Below are 26,320 nucleotides of genomic sequence, written 5' to 3' on the forward strand. Positions count from 1 at the left end.
GACAATTGGTGTAACATGGGGCATTTTTGAGACATTAGAATAGTTTAGCATGGTATAGCAATGACATACAAACTATTACACATTTTTTATTTTTAGTTTGCTATTTTTAAAAGATAGATTACATGAATGTTACATTAAAATATAGGGAATTCTCATATGCCCCACTCCCCACCCCTCCCACACTTTCCCATAAATTAACAACATCCTTCATTAGTATGGTGTATTTGTTACAATTGATGAACACATTGCAACATTGCCACTAAGTGTGGATTTTAGTTTATGTTATAGCTTAAACTCTCTCCCACATTTTGTAAGCTATACAAGATATATAATGCCCTATATCTGTCATTGCTATGTCATTCAGGACAATTCCAATGACCTGAAAATATCCTCATATTACATGTCTTACCCTCTCCCTTCGCTCAGAGCCTCTAGTAGCCACTGCCTCCACATCAATGACAAAAGTTCTTCCAGTTTTAGAATAATCATAAGCCTATAGAATACCAGTAAGTCTACTTTAGTCCATTGTTCATTCCCCAATCCTGAGGATCTGGGATCATGATGTCCATTCCACTTCTAATTGAGACGTTTAGTTCTCATGTGGCAGATGTATGGGACTTTCTTGCTTTCAGTTGTAGACTCTCTCTGTTCCTTGGGATGGTCATTGACGAGCATCATTTCCTTGTGAGTTCAATAAACTTGAGAATAGGTGTTGCAACACTGCTGAGATTCAGGGCCTGATTGGCACATGGACAGTCCAAAGATTTTGTCAAAACATACAAAATTGTGGGGTGCAAAATGCAAAACATAATGTAAGCTATAGACCATGCTTAGTAGAAATGCTTCAGTATGTGTATATCAATTGTAACAAATGTACCACCACACTAATGAAAGATGTTAATGGGGGAAAGTGTGGGAGGGGGAGGGATAGGTATAAGTTAATAATCCCTTATATTTTCTTTTCTTTTACATCAACAAATACAGAATAATTTCATAAAACTGGAGCCCCATATATATATATATGTATATATATATATATGTAAAATAACAATATAAAATTTGATAATAGCCACATAGCTCAAGTTCATAGTTAACACTTTCAATTACACCAGATAATTCTATGAAAATAGTATTTTCCTTACAATCCCCCAGGATCATTAGTCTTTAGTGTCAGCAGGACCCAAAATAGAATGATGCTTAACTTTAACAATTACTTTTTAAGACATCCTTTAATTTGTTGACTAGCTTGAGATAGACCCGGAGTCATATACTTTTCTTTAAAACAAAAAAAATGTAATGTCAATACTTCAAAAAAATGTTTTGAAGCAGCAAATATTTAGTGTGACTTTGTACCAAAACACCTGGCAAGGTTTATGGCTTATGAAAGAAAGCATAATATAACCTTTACAGTTAATCCTTACAATGTTTATCCATATTTTTTCTCATTCCTTTCTGTGGGTAGATGTTTATTATTTTTTTTTTTAGAAAGATCATATGGTTTGTGGGAATGAGATTTGTTTAAAAAACTGGTTTGCCAACCATTCTGTGTGCAGTAGCCCACAATTCTGTAACCTCCAGTTGTGGATTTACTTTTGCAAAGGAAACAGTTATAGGAGGGTCAGAAGGACTCCAATGATGAGAAGAAAGTGCCCACTTCAGACCTGCATTTCTCCTCCAACAGACTTGCTACTCGCTGACTCCAATGAGCATATACTGTGGAGTCTGCTACCAGATCTGGAGATGAGCAGCATGATAAAATGACATTCCTGATGTCCTGATTGATGGTTTTCTCTTTAGCAATGTCCAGCTATTTGCTTCCCCAAATTCCTGCAGCAAAGGTCGAGCACTTTTCAAAGAACATTGCAATGGGGATCGTTTTAAAGGATGATGGCAGTAAGCCTCCTCAGGATGGCGTCGACCAGCTTATCATTTAATGGGATCAACAGATGTAGCAGCTCTGCACTGAACATGGTCAGCCTGGCTGCTGAACATGTATGAAGAGTGGTGATGTACTTGACATTTCTGGAATCCTCAAATGAAGACTATAAAACATGTTTGCCTGCATTTGACAATACACTGTCCAGTAAGGAATCAAAGCGAAGAACTCAGGGATAATCTTGACGAGGGCTTTCACAATCTCCACTTTCTCTTCTGTAAATGACCCTCCACGAGAAATCTTACATGAATCAATCAGGCTTTGTTTAGAAGATTGCTGCGACTCCAAAGCCTTGGCCACTACTCTGGTCTCCCTTTCACCTCTGTGGACAGCAAGAAAAGGCCAGTATCTTGACCACAATAGTGAACGTACTGCCCATCAGATGGTTTGGCGATGAAAAAGCTTTGCCCACAGAGGAAGAGAACGAAGGAGACGCCAATGTAGACCGTGGGGATGAGGGAGTCCACAAGGAAACTCACGTTCTACTGAATGTATGCAATACCTCCTAGCCTAATAATCACTCCCAAGTTGATACTCCGGTAAAACCAACTAAAAACCATCCCGGTGACTTCTGGACCTCGATCTTTAACCTGGTCCGTGCAGAAGAGCTAGATGTTGGCCTGGACGGTGGCCACGCCCGGGCCCATGAGCACCGGCGCCGCTAAGGTGGGCGCGCAGTATCGGACGGCGGGGCAGGGGGCTTCGCTGCCAGGCAAGGGTGCACAGGAGCTGAAGACAAGCAGGGTGCAGGGGCTGGCAGAGGCCTGCGCGCCGGGGTGTGGGCAGCGCTGGAAGGTAGGCAGCGTGGGGAAGGCGGGCATGCCCATCAGGTGAGCGCCAGGCTGAGCGGCAACACGATCCTTGCCCAGCAGCGCGTCGACCAGTTAGCTGCCAAGGCGACACGAGGGAGGTGATTCCCATGAGAAGCAGCAGCACCTGGCTGGCCTGTGCACCCTCCCAGCTGAATGGCAGCCATTCAGGGACAGCACCAGGTCCATTGTGAAGCCGTAGAACGTGGCCCGCTCGCCCGCTCCACAAGCTCCGGCAGCAGCAAGGGGGTGCAATCCGCGCGCGGGCCATGGAGGTCAATGACGCTGGTTGAGCCCCGCGCCCGCCAGCGCCCAGCAGTGGCGCCGCTCGTCACCGGGACCCTCCATGCTCCCCTTATATTTTTAATGTAATATGTATTCAAAAGCTCCTTTAAAAATAAGGGGGAAAAAATCAGTACTATTAACTGTTGTCCAGTTTACATCATGTGTGTTTTTCCTATGTGCTGCCCTATTACTAATAGCTTGTATTAGTTTTGCACATTTGTTAAAATTCATGAGATCATTCTTATATCTGTATTATTTTATTTATTTATTTATTTATTTTATTTTATTTCTCTCCCCTTCACCCCACCCCAGTTGTCTGTTCTCTGTGTCTATTTGCTGTGTGTTCTTTCTTTGTCCGCTTGTGTTGTTTTCAGCAGCACCAGGAATCTGTATCTCTTTTTGTTGTGTCTCTCTGTGTGTGTGGCACCATTCCTGGGCAGGCTGCACTTTCTTTCGCGCTGGGTGGCTCTCCTTACGGGGCACACTCCTTGCGCATGGGGCTCCCCTACACCCTGGACACCCGTGCGTGGCAGGGCACTCCTTGCGGGCATCAGCGCTGTGCGTGGGCCAGCTCCACCGGGTCAAGGAGGCCCAGGGTTTGACCCTTGAACCTCCCGTGTGGTAGACGGATGCCCTAACCGCTGGGCCAAGTCCCCTTTCCTTACCTGTACCATTGACTATAGTCCACCATCTAAAATAAAATTCACTGTGTTATGCCTCAGGTTTCTCCTTTAACAACTTTCACCTATATAACTCAGTGCTGTTAATTAACTCTCAAAATAAGGTGCTACCATCACTACAAAAATTTCCAAACCTTTACAATCCACCTAAAGTGAAATTATATACAAATTAAGCATCTACTCCTCCTTCATTTTATAATATGTTATGATACGGTGGTCATATCTTTTATTCTTTTATTTGAATAACCAGTTCTCCCAGCACCACTTTTTAAAGAAACAATTCTTTCCCAATTGAGTGGACTTGGAAACCTTGTAAAAAATCAACTTTTCATAGATGTGTCTATTTCCAAACATTCAATTCCATTCCATTGCTCAATATATCTATCACTATGAGAGTTTTATGCTGTTTTGACCAATTTAGCTTTGTAATAAGCTATAAAGTCAGGATTTCAGAGTCATCCAAGTTAATTCCTCATTTTCAAATTTTGTCTATTTGGGATCCCTTGTCAATCCAAATAAATTTGATTATTAGTGTTTTCTATTCCTTCAAAATAGGCTGTAGAAATTTCAATTGGGATTGCATTGTTTCTGCAAATAGTTCTGAGTAGAATTGACAGCTTAACAGTATTTAGTCCTCCAATTCATGAACACAAAATGTCCTTCCATTTATTTAGGCCTTCTGTGATTTCTTTTTGCCAGGTTTTGTAGTTTTTTGTGTGTATCAAGTACTTTGCATGTTTGGTTAAATTTATTCCTAGATACTTGATTATTTTACTTCCTCTTGCAAATAAAATTATCTTTTGATTTCCTCAGGTTGCTCATTATTACTGAACAGAAACACTACTGAATTCTACATGTTGATTTTGTATCCCACTGCTGTGCTGAATTCCTTTAATTGTTCTATTAGCTTTGTTGGAGATCTTTTGGGACTTTCTGTGTATAGAATCTTGTCATCTGCAACTCATTAAATTTTTATTTCTTCTTTTCCTATGTGGATACATTTTCTTTCTCTTTGTTTCTTGCCCAACTGTTCTGGTTAGAGCTTATAGCTGAATAACAGTCATGACAGTGGGCATCCTTGTCTTGTTCCATATCTTAGAGGGAAAGCTTTTAGTCTTTTATGATGGAGTATTTTTGCTCTAACATTTCCTATATGCCCTTTACCATGTTGAGGAAATTTCATTATATTCCTGCTATGCTAGGGATTTTTTATCAAGAAATGTACTTGTCACATATGTACTGGTTTCAATGTATTGGTTAAACAAGTTTCACAGAGACTTAAATCTTCGGACAGTCCAAATGCCAAACTCTGCTGTGTATCCCAGCAGAGATTCTGACAACTCCTACTCTGCAGTTTTTTGGGCTTGCCCTGTGCAACCAACAAAACAATGGTAATGGACAGGTCTCATCTCAATATACAGGGAGTGTTTGAAGCTGCTGACAGGATAATCCTTTCCATCTGCCCTGTGATACCTTGGTCCACTCTCAGCCTGGGGCTGTCAGAGCAGACATTTTCCTGGTTCTCTTGGGAATGGAGAATGAACAGTCATGGGGGGATATCTATGGACCAATGTAGATTAGTTGTTATCGTGGATACTATTTTGAGTTGGTGGAAGAATTGAACAGTGATATAAAGATAATTGTTTACCAGGTTTCATACTTGAGAACTGTTCCATCCCATGTTCTGTGCAGGCTTTTTAATCTGCCCTGCATAGCAAAGTTAACATTTGTTTAATAAATTAAAAAAGTGAGGATATTTCAGAGGCTGGAAGAATACCGACTTTCCTGGGGAATCATTCCCAAGTGAAGAAGAAGGAGCTCCAGACCTTGACGAGAGGTCCCTCCCCAGGCTCTCTGCACTGACTTGGACCTAATACTGTGTTCAGAGGGTCCACAGTACTACCTGAAAGTTGGCCCCCTTCTGCCCTCCCTCCAGGGTGATGTGGCTTCTACATGCTCATTGCTTGCAGGGTGAATATGGTGGGTGTCCTGGGCTTTGAGAATGCTCAGGAACAAGACCCCCTGGAACCAACGTGAAACTGAATTATAGAACTGTCAGATAGTTACAAATTACGTGTCAAACTATTTCTTCCTATTTTGTTTTGACTCATGACATGGATATTCTCATTGGCATTAAGAATTAATTAACATAAAAAGATATGACACAGTTTTAAAAACAGTTTTTTCAGCATTGCTTAGAATATTTAAATCTTACATTTTGTCAAGTGTCTAGGCTGGAACTTGGGTGGGGCTGGGGTAGAGATGTGGTAGGGAATTGGAGTAGAGATGTGACGGAAAATTGGGGTTGAGATGTGATGGAGGTTTTTTTGACAAATGTTGCATTCTCTGTGATTTTATTTATATTTTGTTATGCCCTTTTTACTAAAAATGATAATAAATGTACAAATATGTGGCTTAATGAATTACTTTAATTAGTGAATTACTTTAAGCTGCTCAATCTTCTGTCTCTACAAGGTCAGGAAATAGGAACTTGGCCTTCTCCTCCAGAAGTCCCACAAATATAGCCCTTCTTTCCCTGGGCAGCAACCACTCATCTTCTACTTAGAGTCAGATCTTCACACACTACTTTTTGGTTTATTCCCTAACTGTGCATCTGTAGAACTAAAATTCTGTATTTTTAAATTTTTCCCTTCTTTCATGAATATTTAATTTCCATGTGTACAGGCCTAATCTTTCAATACACCCTGCCTGTTTTCACAAATTCCTACTTGTATTATCTAGTGATACTGAATTAACAGATTTTGTACAATATTTTCACTGCCAGACTCTGTATTAACCATGCAATAATGATTAACACAAAAAAAGACTCATCTTCATCAGAAGACAAATTTACCAATTCTTGAGGACCTTGTCTGTACATTTTCCAGATTTGACAGAGCATAGGTATTGGCTTCAAAGTGTTTGGACTGTCACCTTTTTAAAATCTATAGCCTGACACTGCGGAGTTCTTATTTCCCTCTTCTATTTTTCCAGCTCTATCTATCAGTGAGTTGTAACTACTGCAACAAACAACCCCAAGCCAAGTCTAAACCAAAATGTGAACTATAGACCATGGGTAGTAGCAATGCTTCAAAATGTGTTCATCAATTGTAACAAATGTACTACATTCATGAAAAATGTAGGGAAAGTGTGGGAGGGGGAGAGGGTAGAGTATATGGGAATCCCCTGTATTTATAGGTAACATTTATGTAATCTAAGGCTTCTTTAAAAACAAAGAAAAAAGTATATCTATAAAGGTTTATAGCTTTCTAACCTATGACTATAAGGTGTTCTGGTAAGTAGTGGTATCCGATTCACATAAGTAATCAGGAACACATCCACACTCGTATTTTTGACAAGCATCCCTAAGTGGTGGAAAGAAAGTTAGATGCAGAACAGGGGAAAATTTGCAATTCTAGGTGGGGTGCATTTTAATTGGCCAGCAGGCAGCAAAATTTATAGCTGTGCACTTTCCATTTGCTATAATTGACTCAAGGCCCTACCTGATATCAGAGGCCTGGAATATATCTGAAGTGTGATCACAGAAGGAAAGGAAACAATACATGTGTGTGTAGACAGGATGTCTAGTCAAGCTAAGCCCATGTCAACACTCTTTCTCTACTACTACTACTACTACTACACACACACATACACACTGTCTTATTTTTAGAAATACTATCCAAAAATATGAAAACCTAAACCTATAGTATTGTGAATATTGGAAAGTAGCACGGACAATGTTGTGTCCAGTCATCAGTACAGTGGCTATAATTCCATTTTCTGGTTCCTCCTCAATTGTGTATTGGTGGAGATGAACATGAAAAAATATTTCCTATGACAATCAGGAATTAAAATGCACTGGTCATTGCTAATGTAGTGAAAGATTTATGGGAAAATGTCTGAGAAATCATCCAAAATCAGACGAGAATCAGGAAAGCTGGAGGAAAAGACAAGATGGTCATAAAATGCTGGAATTCCCTGGGCCAGTAACTGAAAAACCCACAATGGAATCTCCTTTCAGTTCAGGCACCAGTCCCCGGGAAGCCCAGGTCAACTCTGCATTATGCCCACTCCAGAATCCCAAGCACACTGATGGAAGCCACCAATGTTTATGCCCATGGATGATGACTTAGAGGTCTAACATTGGTCTGTCAGCTCCAAAGTAGTCAACTTTGAGCTGAGTTTGGAAGGAGGCACAGGAACCCATTGGTTTGATAGGGCACATCATCAGAGGACACTTTCTGAGAACGCTGAGGCTTTTCAGAGCCTCATACAAGTGAAAAACTCTCAGGATTCTACATGACAGGACAAAGTTGACCAAATGTATTTAGAGTAGCAGCTTCTGTGTTGGTGTAGAAAGGTCACTGGGAAGGTAAAAGACGTTGTCATTATATTAAAGGTACCATGCACCCCAGGGAAGGAACAGGCATGAAAGAATCTCCTAAAACTATTCATTATATAAATGTTCAGTTGGCTTAATGGGAGTTTTCAGGGTGACAAAGAGAATCCTGTGAAAATATCCACATGGTTTATGATCCTCAAATAATGAGGAGTGTCAGTGAATGTAGAGGCAAACCAAAGTGTGGAGCTGTGTTTCTGGCATCAATTGGGTGGATGATTGTGTATGAGAGGAGAAGGAGAAATTGAAAGTCATAGAAAGAGAAAGAGAAGCTTGTGGAAAGAGAGTGAGTAGTTTCAGGTCATTGTCAGGGATAGGATCTTGGCTTTCCATGTGCTCTAGATCCAGATGGTGGCTCTGAGGTATTGGAGTTGGTTAGAAATATTGGGCTATTTTCCAATAATATCACATATTGCTGTCCTGGGGGTGATAATTCAACATATCAATTTTGGGGGGACACAGAACAACCAGCAGCACTTTTTGTGTTGTTGCATGCCTCAGACATGTACAATGAGGCAAAAATTTAAGAACCAGTAATTTATTTTGAATTTATCTGTGGAGTTACTGGTAAGGTGTATACAAAAGAGATGGGCCCTTGGAGGATGTTAGTTCACCATGTGATAATAAGTATGCTTATTCGAGCACCTCGTAAATCAACTTATGAGGAGACCCAAGAGATGATTTAAAAACTGCATGAATGTATTTTGCACCAGGAATGAGGAACCAAGAAATAAACCTCAAATATGATTCTCTCCTTGATTTTAGCTCCACCCTCAAAAACTCCTTCATTCTGACTGTTCCAGTCATAAGAAGTCACATACTTCTGCCTAAGAGTATATTCTTCTGGCCTCGGTCAAAACTGCCTGCATGAGGAAGCCCACGTTGGGAGTGAATATGAGGAGATCCTTTGTTCTAGCAAATGGTCACTGTCATAGTCCACTATGATTTATACCTGGGGTTATTAACCGTTCTTTCCAATGGACCCCTTTGCCAATCAGGTGAAAATCATGGACTCATTCTCAGAATGTAGCAGCAGATAGTTTTATGACACTCAATTGCAAATCCATTAAATTAAATTTTAGGATTGCTCAAAAATTACATTTTACAACTTTCCCATAATTTCAATACCTGAAAACCTAACATGATTCAGTATCTGTTCAAATGGTAATTTTTTGCAAATATTTAGAAATTCAAGTTTTCCCATGGCCTCATAAAACCATCTCCACCATTCTTACCAAACTTGCAGCTGGAGTTATCTACTGCACTCAGAACATGCTACAGCAAAATAAAAATCATACTAAGTCCACACTATACTCTGTATTATTTAATAAATATATCACACTCACACCATGTCCCCCCAAGAATGTTTTTAAATGTATAAAATAAATTACAAAGGAAATCAGTTACATATATTGAAACATAATTACTAAAATTTATAAAATGACATAATACTATCCATATGTGCTTCTCTCTTAACACACTAAATAATAATCCAATACATAAAAAATATAGAAAAAATAAAGTTTTATTTTTTAAATATAAAAAAATTACTGTAATTCATTGCATACATTCATAAGTGAAGGAAATGCTAGATTTCTTTTAGAGATCATAGAAAATAAAGATAGTAAGTTGACTTTTTTTTTTCAGTTCAAGCTCACAGACCCTCTGAAATCTTTCCCAAGTCCATGGACCCCTAGTTAAGAACACCTGATTTAAACAAAGATTCTTTAATGAAGGGCTGAGGCCTCAGCTGTTACCCTTAGAATAGAATTTGTTGAAAGTTTTACATGTTGTATCTGGTAATAATTCTGAAGTAAAGACAGCTTCAGCTTGAGGTTTTAAATGCTGACTTCTACCTGGAGACATCCAATATTTCTCTTTCAATCTCAAGCATATTACCTTGAATTCTTATAGGTTATAAGTAATTTTGGAGGCTTCTTTGGCCAGGAATTTCCAAATGCTGGGGAGTCAGCAATGAACAAGAATGACAAGCATGTTTGTTCAGAAGGTCACAGGTGTCTGGAAAGAACCCTTCATGGCTGCATAAAAATACTGGGGCATGAAAGTGAATGTGGCATAGTTCTTATTCTGGAAAATCATAGAGATTAATGGATGAAGTGAGATATATTTGCCCTGATGAAACAAGTGACTGAGTTTTGAGCAAATTCACTCAGGGTATGGGAGATGCCAGTCAGCATGCATGCAAATGTCCCAATAAACCTGAAGGAGAGATATTGTAACCTGTTTCATAGTCGAGGTACATTGTGGTGTTGTGATGTGTTACTCAGCTCAAAGTACATTTTCCATTACAATGTATTCAAGTATTAAAATATCCATGAGATTAAAAGGAAAATATGAATTTAATTTTAACAAAACCATGTAAAATTAAAGGAAGTATTTTGCCTTCAGTAAAAACAAATACATGAGATGGAAAGGAATAAATGTTTTAATGTGGTTGTCTTCTTGGAGGACTTTTGGGAGGTCAGGTTGGTTAATTCAAGTCTATTACATTCTCATTGATTTTTCTGCTATTTTTTATTGAAGACAGAGGGAACATTGTTGAAATGTTTAACTCTACTTGCACATTTGAATAACTTGTACCACTGTAAGTTGATTTCTTTCTATACATCAAAGCACCAATATTTATTTAATGCACATTTACTAATGTTAGGACTTTTTGATAAACTGGCAAATCAGGAATGAAGAGGTATATCTTTTCCTATGTAATAGCTGGGAAATATGGAGATAATTCTGGCTCCACACAGGGATATGCCATTATTGTGTAGTCTCCAATACTATTTGGTCATTCATTTCAGTGATGAGATTTAGATGAGATTTCAGATTTGAGTTGATGGTGTAATTAATTGATATTACGGATGTTGAGATGAGGTGAATTTATATGACATGTTTTGATGGATCTCATAAAAGATTCATTGACAAAGTCATTTTTCATGTGATCCACTGTGATTTTCAGTTGTCATGTGCCAGCAGCATGCAATGGAGTCAGCACGCAGGTTATCTTAATTTTCCATACACTTGCATCAACTCCTCTAGCTCTGCTGGTGTGGAAGAGTCAAGGTTGTCATGAATGAAATGTCTTGTTTCCCATCACTGAATCTCCAAATATAGTGAAACAGTAGGTTGGGAATCTGCACATATTAACATACAGAAAACAATGTGCATTAATTTTATGACTGCTGAAATAAATAACCACAATAGTATGTAGCACACATTTATTTTCATGCTTTCCACACTCAGAATTCTAAAGCAGTTACAATGTGGCAAAAACAACAGGTCCACAGGGAGTCTTACTCTCTGGAGTCTCCATGCGAAAATCTCATTTCTCCTCCTTGAACACTTCCAGAGATCCATTCCCTGGATCATGTTCTCTTTCTCCATTTTCATACCCAGCAAGGTAGGATCTTGCTTCAGTCATCAACCTCCCTTTTCTTCTTTTTTTTTTTTTTCTGCTGGAAATGTAGTCTTTATTCAATGATTCAAAGAAAATGTTCTACATCATAAAATGCTTTTAAGTTACCCACACCAAATGTCATTGTACTTAAGACATAACAGAAGTGCAAGTTAATAAAGATATACACTTATTAATCAAAGAGTTACTAACAAAAACTAAGAAGAATTAAGTAAAAAGTTGGCAAACAACAAATTTAAGAAAGACTTTGGAACACTTTGGTCTTAATTCACAGTACCCAACAACAGTATTTCACATTTTCTCCTCTTTTCTTCTCACACTTCCCCTTATGTATAAATACAATCAAGACGAGATCTACTCCATCTTTTCACCTGACCAGTGTTACCTCTGTACACACACACTCTCCCATCTCTCCTGATAGAATAGAAAACCTGTTCCTACTTCTGAGACCAACTACAATGTCAATGTCTAAACCCATCCTTCCTCAAGGAACTTTCTTTTATAATCATACCCTTTCTCTCCTGTATCACTTTTTTTCCCTCTCTGCTTAATCATTCCTCTAAGTATACAATGAAACCTCTAAACCACCTATCCATAAAAATTCCTCTTTTAACCCTACACCTTCAACTAATGCGTCATTCTCTTTACCTTCATTAGCAAATTGTGTGAAAGTGTTATTTACAATGACTGTTTCGACATACTTCCCTTTTCTTCTGATAGAGTGTCTTCTCCTGCTCCCTCCTCATAAGGGAAATTGTGATTACATTAAAAGCTTAACTGGATGATTTTCGATTATCTCCTCTCTGTCAAAATCCTTAAATAATAATATCTCCCAAGTCCCCTTTAACATGTGCAACTCACAAACAAAATAAATCCAACTCATCTCAAATTCCTCATAATTTTCACCTCATTACAGCATCGACTCAACTTCAAAGTCCCATCTAAATATCATCTGAACAAAAGATACCATTTCACCATCTACATCAGCTTATCATGCAGGGTTAACGTTTTGGGGGTGATTTACCTTGAGATGAATATCTGTCCATAAGTACAACTCAAAATCTAGAAAGCAAGTGTTCTGTTCCAAAAATACAATGTGGCCCAGGGAACAGTCTAGTTCAGAGAAGCTGTCAGCCTACAGAGAGGGAGGTTTGATGGTACAAATTAATCTCTGAAGACATGAAAATCCACATAGATAGGGAATTACCTCTCTTCCCTTTCTCTCTCCTCTCAAAGGAGCACATTCTTTGAGGAGCTTACAACTTTCTAACATTCTTCTCTAAACAAGATGAGAGGATATTGGACAGCATAAGTTGGAAAGAACATGGGGTCACATAAAATCCTCTTTGGGTTGATATTCAGGCTCAGTCTTTGGGACCTGCATGGATTTTTCACTGGATCTTTTCCAGGTGTTTTCATGTTCTTATGTCCATGTGATTATCAACACATAGTCAAAAAAAGGAACAATATTGGATGATGAAGCTCCCAGCATACTATGTACAGTTTCTTTTCTGTGAGGGTAAAACATCATTTCTAACTGGGAAGAATGTTTTTTTTTTTATATATTTTCCTGCTTCCAGTGAAATCTGGGGATCTTCTTCATGCATCCATATCTTCTGAAATTTAGAGGAGGTCATGAGGGCCCTTAACTTTCACAGTACCTCTTCCATCTTCTGGATTCCCATTGCTCACTTTGCATGTGGTTCTTAAATCACACATCCTTATGGGTATCTGGCTCTTATGTTTAGCTAATTAAATTAAGACAACTGTCAGGGTACACCATAGGGAAGAAGACCACATTAAAAGGACTGTGGACAGCTGTGGATCTAGTTAGTGGTAATAATCTGAGGATGTTCTTTCATAATCTGTAATAAATGCTCCAAAACAACGTAAGATGTTGATAGAGGGGTGATGTATGGGAATTCTGCACATTACAGATGACTGTTTTGTAAGTCACTGCTTTTATAATAAAAAATAAAGAAAATGAGATATATTTACTGAAGGAAAGAGAATAGCAACTATGTTTGGCAGGGGAAGCATAGAGAGATTTCGAGGTGATGAGTTTTGGTTGGTTGGTTTTTTCTTGGTAATATTATTACTGGAATGAAAATGTTCTAAAAATTATTGAAGTGATGAATATACAACTATGTGATTATACTGAATACTATTGATTTTATACTTCGGGTGATTAATGTTTTATTATAATGTTTCAATAAATTTCAATTGTTAAAAATTTTAAATTTTAAAAAATAAAGTAATTCAGAAAAGAATCCAGTTGTAATAAAAGGAATATGCACAGTACACATATTGGCAGTTGTGTGACAGATCTTTATGTCACAGAGTATCTGAAAGTAACATTCTGAGACTTTGCAATGTAAAGGTATACTAAAGTCACAGTTGAAACTAAGTGAGGAGAGGGCTGAATCTTTCAGTCTTTCTGAAAACTCTGTAATTACTCCTCACAGATGATACTATAGTCTCATGTCTTTCATATTTTTATATTACTGTCTCCTCATTCCCTAATACAATCCAGTATGACCTACAATACCTCCTTGGAAACCATCCAACTGATGTACATCCTGGAGCTCACCCAATGGAAAGGATATCAAGTCCCTTCAGTACAGGAGAGAAGGACACTGGACACTGATCACAGGCCCCTCCTGTCCTGTCTATTGCTATCTTACCTAATTCCTGTCCAGGTGTCATCCTGCAGAGCTGGTATCTCCAGGTCTGGGTTCACCTTAGAGCCACAGGACTCCACCGGGAACTGCACAAGTACAGGTTTCAGTCAGAGTCCAGCTGCAGGGAACAAGTGACATAAGTGAGCCTGAGCCCTCCTGAGGCACAGGCCAGGCTATCAGCAAAGAAGCAAGGGTTCAGATGGACCATGTCCCACATTTCTTTTTTCTAGTCTCTCTCAGAACAGTTCAGCATCTTCCCCACGGGTGATAGCTCAAGAAGAAGTTCCAGAGTCCCTAAACAACAGACTAGGCTCTGACTCCATGAGGCATCTGCCACCAGTAGATGTGGGTGATTTTTACAATTCCATCAGGTGAGCTGACCCCTTGGGGTCATCCTGCTGGGCATTTGGATCATGTACAACTTCTATAAGCCCTGCGTGTGATGGAGAAAACCAGATGAGACTCCTGGCTGATGCATCTATGGCCATGCCAGCCTGTCTCCTCTTTCTGCTCCTTGTCACTGGGGTTACAGGACTCCACATGGTGGAGGGGAGCCAAGTTGGGTAACCACTTCTACTGAGAAACCTGGGAGAGGAAGGATACACACACACACACACACACACACACACACACACACACAGTCTGGGAAAAGAAAGAGGGGTCTTTAATTTTGAATTCAGACAAAATTATTCTGCCATAAAATAATCTGCCCAAATGTTGATGAAAAATTTATACAAATTCAATGTTGCTATTATTATTATTATTATTATTAATATATTTGGCCTGTTCACATCCCAGACAGGGAAATAAATCCTGAGAATTAATTGCATAGTGTCAGTTTGTTTATTGATTAAAAAAGCTATTTTCATACTTTGTGTCTAATCCAGGAGAACAAAATCAAGAGAACTTCTTATGTGAGTATTCCATATCATCTAATATACAATAGTATTGCAAACATATTTTCAGTTTTAAACTTAGAAACATAATGACATTATTTAGAAGAGATGTAATGGAGAATCCCCAGGGATTCAATGGTTTTAAGCAAGAAGGTTAAACCTTATAGTATTGCAGGAACCTGTGGTTTCACAAATCTTCCTTAAAACAATCTCTGCTGTTGGTGGGCCATGGAGTGCTCCCTGAAGCTCAGCCCCTTTCTGCAGGGGGAGTTTTGTGTCTGAGGACACACTGACTTCCCTTCACTGTGTCTCTGGCATAGTAATACACAGCTGTGTCCTCAGGAGTCATGGAGGTCAGCTGCACCTCTCGAGGTGGAAAGTCAGCTTTTGAGGAATGGCTTGTAGTTGAGCTACCATCAGAGCATATTAATAACAACCGCTGCAGCCCTCCCCAAGGACTGACAGAAGCAATGCCAGCAGTAACCACTGGATGTGATGGAGAATCCAGAGACAGAGCAGGTGAGAGATAAGGTCTGGGAAGTTTTCACCAGTCCTAGGCCTGACTCCTACAGCTGCACCTGGGACAGGACACTTGAGAATAAGAAAGTGAGTCATGTGCTCAGATGCATCATCCCCATTAACTTCATGTCTGAATCTTGAGACATTCACATCTGGGAGCTGACACCACAAAGAGGAAGAACAACACAGGTTTCATGTCCCTTTGTATGATGCTCATAAGTGTCAGACAATATTTTCCTATTTCAGGGTGCTCTGAATTTTCATACATGTGTGCTGTGCTTTCACCAGTTGGCACAAGTAATGACCTGCATGTGGAAGGTACTTCTGTATGTAAAGGCAAAAGGGCCAGGGGAGTTCCTCCTTTCTAGGGCTTCTCCGTGAGGGGGATGTTGGTTGATCCATAGAACACTGTGCCCTTCTTGTGATCCCACTACACTAAGTACAGGAATTTCTTTTCTAGACCATGAAATATTGCTGAAATAGGTAGTAAGAGAGTGGAGGCAGGCAAAGAATGAGAAAGTCTTTGGAAATATTGTTACTGTGACTCTACTGTAAAGGATATACATATTTTTCAAATACCTAACACAAATACATGGTCTCTAATCTGCTCAATAAATATTCTGATCAATTTATATTTTATGTTAGCTGATTTTTATTATATAATCTAAAGTTTTTAAGTAGCAGCTAAATATATCTAACACACTGGATTCAGATAAACTGTGTTCAGTCTAATATGTGCCACATTTTGCTTAACATGTGTAAACATTTCTTCCCCTAGGCGGGGAAATGATAATTGGTGGGAGGGAGTTGAGGGTCTAAGAGAAGTACAGGGGCCAATAGGAAGCCCTAGAGGTGAAAATTTTTCCTGATAGTGACTACAAGATTGTGGGTTAGGGAGTTATGGTTTCTTGGAATGCTGCAGGAGCAGATGTTTCTTTGTACTGTAGGAATTTTATCTCCCTCTGATATGTAGGTAGGAAAGGTTTCCATTTCCTTTTACTCCAGTCTCTGTGTGCTTTCTTTATTTAATCTGTGGGGATGTGCCATGCCCCTAGGCAGGTAGGCTTATGGGGAATTGGGTTAACCTTTCCCCAATGTATATCAGGAAAAACTGAGCTACAGCTTGTTAATTATTGCAAACTTCTAACAAAAAAAAAAAAAAACAACAAAACAAAACTGAGGTAGCAATAGTTAAATATGACCCTGACCTGGCCCTCTCCTGTGCTGCCTAAGGGATTATAAACAACATGGCCCCATCACCCTCAACCAGTCAGTTTTGAAGACATCACAATTGCATCCCCAAGGAAGACAGCAGTGCTTCTGTTGCATTTAATGCTGTACTTCCTACTTGAAATGAGTACAAAATTGTCTCCAGGTAGATGCAGCAGTTAGGCATGAGACAAAATCTCTCAATGAAACAAGTCAATTATGAAATTTTCCACCAGAATCCCCAGGATTAAAAACTCTCACTTTGGAATGAGTGTTTGGTAAAGCACATGTGGTTTTGACTTGAATCTTTATATAAGACATGAAAGTTGCCTCTTCCTCACAGTTCTGTGCATGAGAAATTAATTTGCTCATTAGAGGATGGAGGGGAAATGAATGAGTGAGTATAATCATAGAAAACGTAGGGAAGGAAATTCATAATTCTGAGACAAATGCCACCTGGGAGCAGTCACTTCATGCAGCTATTATTCTGCTTGCACTGTGTTGTGGTCATTATGTGGAACAAGGAGTCAGCTCACTAAAAAAAACCTGACTTTATCTTCAAATGCTTACAGCACAGTGGGAATCAATCAGTAGCTCTTTCCAAAGCCACAGGAAAAGGAAGTGACAATGTGACAGTTTGAGTAACACAAGAGATCAACTCAATATTTACATTCCATTTTGACCAAACAACCATTACTGCATGGATAGAAATGGCTACTTGATTTTCCCATGTTATGCCACCCACAGAGGACAGAGCAGAGGGACCCAATCAGTGGTGTGTGAGGATGGCCCCTCAGCTTTCACAGGAGCATGCAAGAGCCACAGAAACTCTAGGTAATTTGCCTGAGCCTGGGGATTTAGATTGCAGGAAACACATTATTCACTTACAAGGAATATAAGGAACAAAGGGAAATGTGGGAAATAAGCTTCAGAGAAAATAAAATGGATCATCAGATAAATAGACCATCAGACCAATGCTGAGCCTGATGTGAGTACTTTTGTGTATAGGAGAGCAATTTGAAATCTAATACATTCTACACCCTGAGACAACCTCTCTCTTGGTTCTTGTGTGAAGTACAGAGTTTCCTAATGAGGAATAGTACTGAGTCATCTGCCTTCTGTCTCACTGTGAAAGATTCACCAGGTTGTCATGAACTACTTAGAATTCTGAACCAGGCAAACACAGGCAGGGTCATTTCTGCTTTCATAAGAGAGAATTGGCTGCTTTTGCATGTGATTGTGCTTCCTCCTTTAGAATCTAAACACTTCTAATTTACTACATTAGTGATAGACACAGAATGCTAAATTTAGAGATGCTCCCTGAGGAGGCAGCTGGAGAGCAAGCCTCAGACCCTGACAGGAAACCAGTCCTTAACCACCTCCCTGCACCTGCACCTGCTCCTTGTGCTCAGTGGACCTTGAGCACATCCTCGTGGCCATCCCACAGATGAGGTTTCCTCTGGTTTAGCATTGCCTTCTGCTCACTGTGTGTCTCTCACACAGTAATAATGGCCCATGTTCTCAGGTTTCAGGCTATTCAATTGCAGATACAGCTTATTCTTGTTGTCCCTGGAGATGGCGAATTGACCCTTCACAGAGTCAGTATAGTGGGTGCTACCACCGGTATTACTAATGCATGAAACCCACTCGAGCCCCTTCCCTGGAGGCTTGTGGAACCAGCCCATGTCATAGTTAGCAAAGGTAAACCCTGAGGCTGAACAGAAGAAGTGCAAAGATGCTCCTGACTGTTTCAAGTCACCCTCAGACTCCACCAGCTGAATTTCACACAGGACACCTGCAAACAAACACTAGAAGTTGAGTCACACACAGTCAGCAGTCAGAAACACACATACCACACACACGCACAAGTTCTTTTATTCACAAAACATACATTGCAGCAAAACAAATTTCTACTTAAAATTACCATGAAAAATTAACAAAGGTAAGTCCAGCTCAGCACATGCTTCATGGTGCCTACTCTTCCTCAGGCCTAGGCACAGAGTAGAGAGAACTCAGACACAGGGGATGGTTCTCCTCTCTCAGAGCTACAAGTTCTGGGCCTGAGCTGGATTTCAGGACCATGGGGAGGGGCTCCATTTGCATGTCTTTTCCCCATGGGGCACATCAGCTCCCTCCCTGCACCTGAGGCTCTCTCTAGCCCTGCAGTCTCTGCATCCAGAGTTCTAGGTGCAACAGTCAGTAAGGATTTCTCTCAGGTGTGCATGTAAAATCATTTCAGTACTAGACACAGTGCAGTGCTTTCTCCTTCCACCTCCCCCTGAAGAACTGCCCTTATTGTCCAGGTTTTTCTCCTTGTAACATCTGTGTGGCTCATATGATAAGCAGCATAATTTCGTCCTCCTATCTCTTTGTTGCAGGGAGCTGGAGATGGGGTCTCTGAACAACTGTGTGTCAGGGCGAATGGCAGCTGTCCTGTGACTGGGGACTCACAAGCTGTTTCCTTTGATTCCACAGAGAAATAAACCAGAAACAAGGCTGAATGCCCAGCTGGGTCTGACTCTGTGAGCTCCCACTCAACACCCAGGGCAGGTCCATTTCTTGGAGGACAAGCCATTCAAGGGAACTGAATGGATTACCAGGGCAGTGCTGACTGCCGTCTTGGAGATTGGGCAACAGCCAGCTTCCTCCCTTCCATGCAGCACATCACAGACAAGAGATCCTCCTTTCCTTCCCTTCCTCCTCCCTGTTCTCCTGCAGCTTCTGGTTCAGGTTGTCAGACTACCTGTGGACATCCATCATAGACAGTAAAACTTCACGCTTTGCTCTGAAATGGGCACCTGCTACAACTGTGGCAACTTCCCAGGGCAGACCAGAGATCTCTGCTGAGTGTGCTGGTGGTCTGATTGGCATGAGAAAGGGCTCTCTGTGGTGAAGGTAGAAGCCCCTCCACAGCACCCCAAATCCCCCCTCGACCTGTTGCTATAATGGAGTTTGTGGCCACCTCTAGAACCTTTATCTCCATCCCTAGATCACTGTAGTGGGTGGACATGGTCATGGAAGAAGTCATCCTTCATGCTTCATGAGGTGCCAGCCTTATCCCTTCTTCTCCTCATCATGAGGGCACAGTGAAAACAGGCAGCACCTGGTGGTCATTCTGTAGCTGCAAGCTCAAATCCTTGAGGTTGTATCACTCGTTTAGTTTCTCATGATGCTGTCCACCATCTTATCCAATACGAAGTCACTTTAACTCCTTTCCAAATGAGGCTGACCACAATAATAACTTGAGGGTTAAACAAGATGTATACACTGAGTAGGTGGATTATTGGGGAAATTTGTAAAAATGGCAGTCATGAAAAAGGGAACATATTTTTAATGCACATGTGTAATGAACTTTCCACAACATATGCTATTGTGTGCATGTCTGAAATCACCTCAAAATTGGAACTTTAAAACAATACCCATTTATTATCTCATTTTCTTTTCATGAGGAATCTAGGAATTGTTTAGCTGGAATGCTTTCTTTTTAAATGATGCATTATAAACACAATATGGAATGAATAAAAGGTATAGTCTAACTTCAAATTAGTTATCCATTAACATAAGAAAAATGGTGTTCTTTTAGTCAAGCCATGAAATAGACATAATACCTAAAGGTATTTTTTCAATGATTTTGAAAACTTTCTAGCTGGAAAATACATGCAAAACACAAAGATTGCCAGGGTTAACCATAAGCTACCTGGAATTACATAAATAAGAGATAAACACTGCAGTTATATCACTGGTATTCAGAGATCACTAAATGGTAAATGAACAGACTATTGATTGCTTTTCTAAAATTTGAAAAATTCCATTTGTTTCCCCATTAAATCATTTTAAACTATATATACTCTTATGCTCTCTTCCTGTTTGTCAATATGCTTGCTTTCCTGGCAAGAACATCTTTTCCCCCATTATCACTTGGTAAAGAAAGTAAACCAAAACACTAGCCCTTCTGCTGCTATGCTGCCCTCTTCTGGTTATTGTAAGAAGTACAACAAGCAGGTCCGTTTTTTTAATTGTAGGCATAAATGCTAAGAAATAAAGGCATACCTCACACTCCTGACAAACTGGGAGTCAAGGGCTGTCCTTCCATTTTTCTGAATGATTTTCAAATGCATTTTGAGTGAAGACCTCGAGGGAATGTTTCTTCTGACACTGAGGTATTAACATTTACTAATTTTGGACAATGTTGTGAAAGGTTTTCATAAAATCCATCAAAAATCTGACAGGAATGAGGGAGGCTGGAGGTTAGGGCAGGTCATAGTTACTGTGTGGCATCGGGTGCAGGTTTCTAGCAAACAGGTGAAGATGGAGTCAGGACAGCAGATAAAGATATGGATCCCATTTATGAAGCGAATCTCAATATGATGGCATTAGGAATGCTAGAATAGCTTGCTGACTCTGGGGAAAGGGACAGGTGACCAAGGATAGACCAAAGGGGTGCTTCGTGGGGCAGTGGAGAGGATAAAGTGCCATTAGAGATCGCAGCAGGTGACCAGAGGCAGGGGATCCACAAGACCACCATGATTCAGGAGCCAAAGAATATACCATGACAGTGATGGGAAAAAAGAGGCACAGTGGGGAGGGGAGCACAGAGGTACAGACTTGGGACAGAGACAAAAGGACAGGATTTTGACTCTCCAGAATACATTCTGAAGGGGCAGCCTAAGAAGCGAGGTCTCACAACCTCATGCCTGGGCTTCCATCAACACATCAAAGATAAATTAAGAGGCTTGTATTAGTCAGTCAAAGGGGTGCTAATGCAAATTACCAGAAGCCTTTTGGCTTTTATAAATGGTATTTGGGGTAGGACCTTACATAAACCAGGTCATAGGTTATATCCCTCATCAAAGTCAATTTCCATGTGTTTGTGCAAGATGGCTGCCAATGTCTGCCAGGGTTCAGGCTCCCTGGGTTCCTCTCTTCCAAGGTCGTGCTTCTTTCTAGGCTCAGGGCTCCTCTCTTTCCAGGGCTTGCTTCTTTCTGGGGTCAGGTTTTATCTCTTCCTGGGGCTTGCTTCTATTTTCTCTGCGTGCTTACTTTCCGGGGCCCCAGCTTGAGACTTAAGCATCAAGCTTCAACATCAAAACTCCAAAATTAAAATCCTCCAATGTCCTTTGCCATGTCTTTTATATGTGAGTCCCCACCCATCAAGGGGCAGGGACTCAATACCCTGCTGATGTGGCCCAATCAAAGCCCTAAGCATAATTTAATCATGCCCAGGTACAGTTTACAAACATAATCCAATATCTATTTTTGGAATTCATAACTATATCAAACTGCTCTATTCCACCCTCTGAATTCCAAAAAATACATTATATTATTCAAAAATAAACCCTTAATTCAGTAACAATGCAACTACTAAATCATATCACAAATAATTTAAAGAAATTCAGTTTGTCTTGTTACAAAGTCCTGCCAAGATATGGACCTCTGAAATTGCAAAACAGTTAATCTGCTTCTGGTACACAAATAAATAGAAAAAGGGATAAGCATTTTCATAAAAATAAGGAAAAATTGGGAGGGAAACATGAGTTATGGGTCTGGAACTGTTCAGTAAACCTGCAGGGCACTCTCCATTCAAGGTCTGAGAGTTGTTCTTAACATGATGGTTTCTTCTCCTTGGGGCCTTAAGGGAAACCGCCTTTTCCACAGGCTTGCCCAAAAGCCATTTTCTTGGTTCCACCCTCATCAAGCTTCTGGGTGTTGACCCCTCTCAGACCTGTGGGGTGCTAACCTTAACTGCCCTAATACTTGGGGAATGTGCTCCACCCTCTCTGTACCCTGGGGCAGCAAAACTCTCCCTGAACATCAGGTGGGATCATAAACTCTCTTCAACTGCTGGTGTAGTGGAAGTAGAGAGGATTCAATTATCATGTATTGAGGACTAGGACTCAGGAAACTCTGAGTAGGAAGATTTATTATGACTGGTCAGGTCCAGTGGACTCCTGCCCAAAAGGCTGAGCCCTGAGTAGAGGTTTCTAGTTTATTTTTATACAAGAGACTCACATGGTAGGGCGTGGAGAGGTTTAGGGTCAGAAAGACTTTGTTAGTTTTTTAGGGTTTAGGCATTTGTTTGAATACCAGCTAAGCTTGAATTCGCATACCTCCCACATTCCAGGTAAGCTTGAATTAACATATCACCCACTTTCCCTCTGGATGTAACTTTGAATACATATTCAGTCTACATCCTTATGTCCTTTCTGAATATCTAAGCTCTATAGGGCCTTCCTTACTTAATTGACTTTGTAGCACTTGGATACAAAATTAGATAAGTTTAAATTCATACAAAGTCTATATTATACCTCCCCTTTGATGACTTGCTTAAGTTTATTAAGCTTTGGTATCACTATATTTGGAGTTATGAGGTGGGCCACTATATTATTAAGGGGAGGAAGCAGGAAATTATGACCACATGGGAGGAGTTTCAGCTGTTCACCATTTCGACTGCTCATTTTTCTCATTAATTTCTTCAGGAGGACTTAATGATAAAGTTTCTGGGAATATCTGGGGCTTCTCCTGGCTTTTGGAGGAAGTCTTCTGAGTGGTGAAATCTTGGGGAGATTTTTTGCTAGGTTCCAGATCTGTCTACTGATTTCCTATCTTACTAGCCCATTTTATTTTTTTCTTTAGAGAGTTCACACCTTTAATCTTTAAAGGGGTGCTAGAAGGGAGATGATCTTCTGTAGCTACTTCCTGCTTGTCAGGGGCACTTGATCCTACCTGACAAGGGGTGAAACTCTCTTACTATCTTATCTTGGTTGGAGGAAGACAGATCTGGCCTCCTGGGTAAAGCTGGATGAAGTTTTCATATGGCTAACAAGATGTTGATTCTGGAAGAAATAAACTTAATTAGAATTTTGAGAATATATGGTTCCACTAAGAAGATGCTGGACCACAAAAGTAGTAAAGGTCACATTCCTGCAAAGGTGACATTTTCCTAAATTTGGTGGGAAAGTGTATATATGTATATACACACACACACACACACACACACACACACACACACACACATATATATATTCAAGTTATTTTATGATATTGGTTATCTTCAGAGAGAAATTGCAATAGACAATGGGATTAGGTTTAAATTGTCAACATCAGTTTTTGTGGTAGAGGAGAGGAATTAGAAAAGACATTTCTCTTTTCAGTTAAGCTAAGGGAGATGAAAATAGGCAAAGTTTTTAAAGGGAAGTCTGGTTTACCTTTTTTCCTAGCTTTAGGTATTTGGACTAGAGTTAGAGGAAACAGTTGATTTTGACATAGACATCACTTAGCTTAGTCTTTTGAAGAGGTATCTCAGGCTGTCCAATGACTGGCACTCGTGTGTTCCATCAGGTGCTTCTGGTGAACTGGCACTCTTGGGCAGCTGACTTTATTCAGGAATAGTGCACCAATCTGGACACTCCTTTAGCTTTAATAGCTGTGGGAATGATCAGAACTACAGAGTGAAATTTTTATATTTTGACTCTAATTGAGGAACTTCTGGTAATTTCTTTGACTGTTTTTACTAGGCTTTGTCTTTTCAAAACCCATTTGACTTACCTGGTTCAGGCATCCCTCCCCAGATGAATGCCTTGGTGAAGTTCATGAAGGACTTTCCACTGCACTGCTCCTGGCAGGTAGACTTGGGCATTTCTTTTTGATATAGCAGTGTTTATTTTCTGATGCTCTGGATAATGCATAACTGTTATTCACTGAGATAACAGTACAACTTCTAAGTAAATTTAGGATTTTTGCCTGTGTTTAATAGTTGACTTACTGTTAGTAAGCAAGGCTTGTTCTCATTACACAACAGAGTGAGTGTGAAGGGCAAGGAAAGCATACTTAGATTCTATGTAAGTATTTGCCCATTTCCCAGCTGCCAGCTTTAAGCTTCAGGTAAGGACAATTAATTCTTCTTTCAGGGCCGAAATTTCAGGGGGAAGAGTTCTGGCTTTTATGGTTTCAAATAGAGAAACCACTGCATATCCTGTCTTTTTATTTCCTTTCTTAACAAAACTACTTTTGTCTGTAACTATTTATTGTTTGGGTTCGCAAGAGGCTCATCCTTTAAATTGATCTCCTTGAGTGTTTTGGTTAAAGAGTGTCAAGGCAGAAGAGGAGAAAGGGTTCTTCAGGATCTGACTTTGGACCCTCTACTGGTAGTAGGGTGACTGGGTGAAGAGTTTGACACATGCTTATCTAAACCTCAGGTTTTTTTTTAGAAATTGATCCTGGTATTAATTTACTGGCTACCTGTACAATACTGGTGGCCCTGGGTTTAAGTACATCTTTCACCTGGTGTGGGGTAAAGATTGTGAGAGGTTGCCCCCAAGTTAATTTGGTGGTTTTTTCAATTAAAAGGGCTGTTGGCACCACTGCCTTCAGGCAAGGTGGTCATCCCTTTATCTTAAAAACATGTTCATTAATTACTCAGAAAATGAAGTTGATCAGGACTGTTAACACATGTTCAATATGCTTCTGCATATGATTTACTAGAAGTAGTACCATAGTATTAGACATATATTTAAAATAAGATACAGGTACAGTATTTAATACTAATTAAATACTAATAAAGAAAGAAGGTAACCAAGATGATTGCTGATTATGCTGACATAAAATGGTTTCCAGACAACCATTAACATTCTTCAATTCATACACTTCAGTATATTGAATAATCACTGTTTTGTTGAGTTTACTAAAACAAATCAGTAGATTCTAATGATAGAGGGTGCCAAATATTAGCACTTATCTCTAATCACACTTGCAGCATACATGAAAGAGAAACAGGTGTCATAAAGATGGAGTTTACATTACAACGTCTATTTCCTAGGATTCTGAGTTGTGTGAAGAGCTAAGATTTGTCAGACTTAAGAGTTCCTGTATTCTGAACCCTTCCTTACATAGACATAAGCAGCACTCAAGAGCAGGGAGGCATCCTGTGTATGAGGAATGCCCTGAATCTATTTATCCACAGCTGGTGTTCTCTGCAAACACCAAGAATTGAAGAACTCATGTCTCCTCCACACTGAGCATTTAGGTAAATCTCTGCTACTCTAATGGGAAAGCAGGGAAAAGTGTGTGGAAAGGGACTATCTTCCTCTATTCCATGATCTCTGTATACAAGAGAAATAAATGAAATTGGGAATACATGCCAATACTTTACATTTAACAATTTTCAATGAGAAAGACACATGTAAGCAACAGTATATAGCCCAGTTTCCATGAATAATGCCATTAACTTAAATATGATAAAGTACACAGCATCCAGGAATAATGCTATTGAGTTGAATGTGGACAATTAAAGTTATTTGCAGACACTGGTGTGTGTCTGTGTCATCAAAATGAATAAAATTAAAATATTTTCTAGTGTTATAAGAAGTGCATAGTGTGCCAGCCATGAGAATACCCCTCCTGTCCCTCCACTATAGGGATATAAAGAACTGAAGGACCAGCTGCTCTTATTGGAGCTCATCCACATGGCTGTGTGAAAA

General features: G+C 39.9%; 1 protein-coding gene across 1 annotated transcript; it reads right to left on the bottom strand.

Annotated features, from left to right (window-relative positions):
• Positions 1 to 1,686: 1,686 nt before the first annotated feature.
• LOC105744424 (solute carrier family 15 member 4) lies at positions 1,687 to 24,480 on the bottom strand. The gene is given in 9 exon segments (XM_071209677.1): positions 1,687 to 1,755; positions 1,757 to 1,901; positions 1,903 to 2,011; positions 2,014 to 2,216; positions 2,218 to 2,312; positions 2,314 to 2,830; positions 2,832 to 2,907; positions 2,910 to 2,975; positions 24,390 to 24,480. Coding segments are annotated over 9 exon segments (1,371 nt in total).
• Between the last annotated feature and the right edge of the window lie 1,840 nt (positions 24,481 to 26,320).

Source organism: Dasypus novemcinctus, chromosome 19 (genome assembly GCF_030445035.2).
Source record: "Dasypus novemcinctus isolate mDasNov1 chromosome 19, mDasNov1.1.hap2, whole genome shotgun sequence".
Taxonomy (NCBI): domain Eukaryota; kingdom Metazoa; phylum Chordata; class Mammalia; order Cingulata; family Dasypodidae; genus Dasypus; species Dasypus novemcinctus.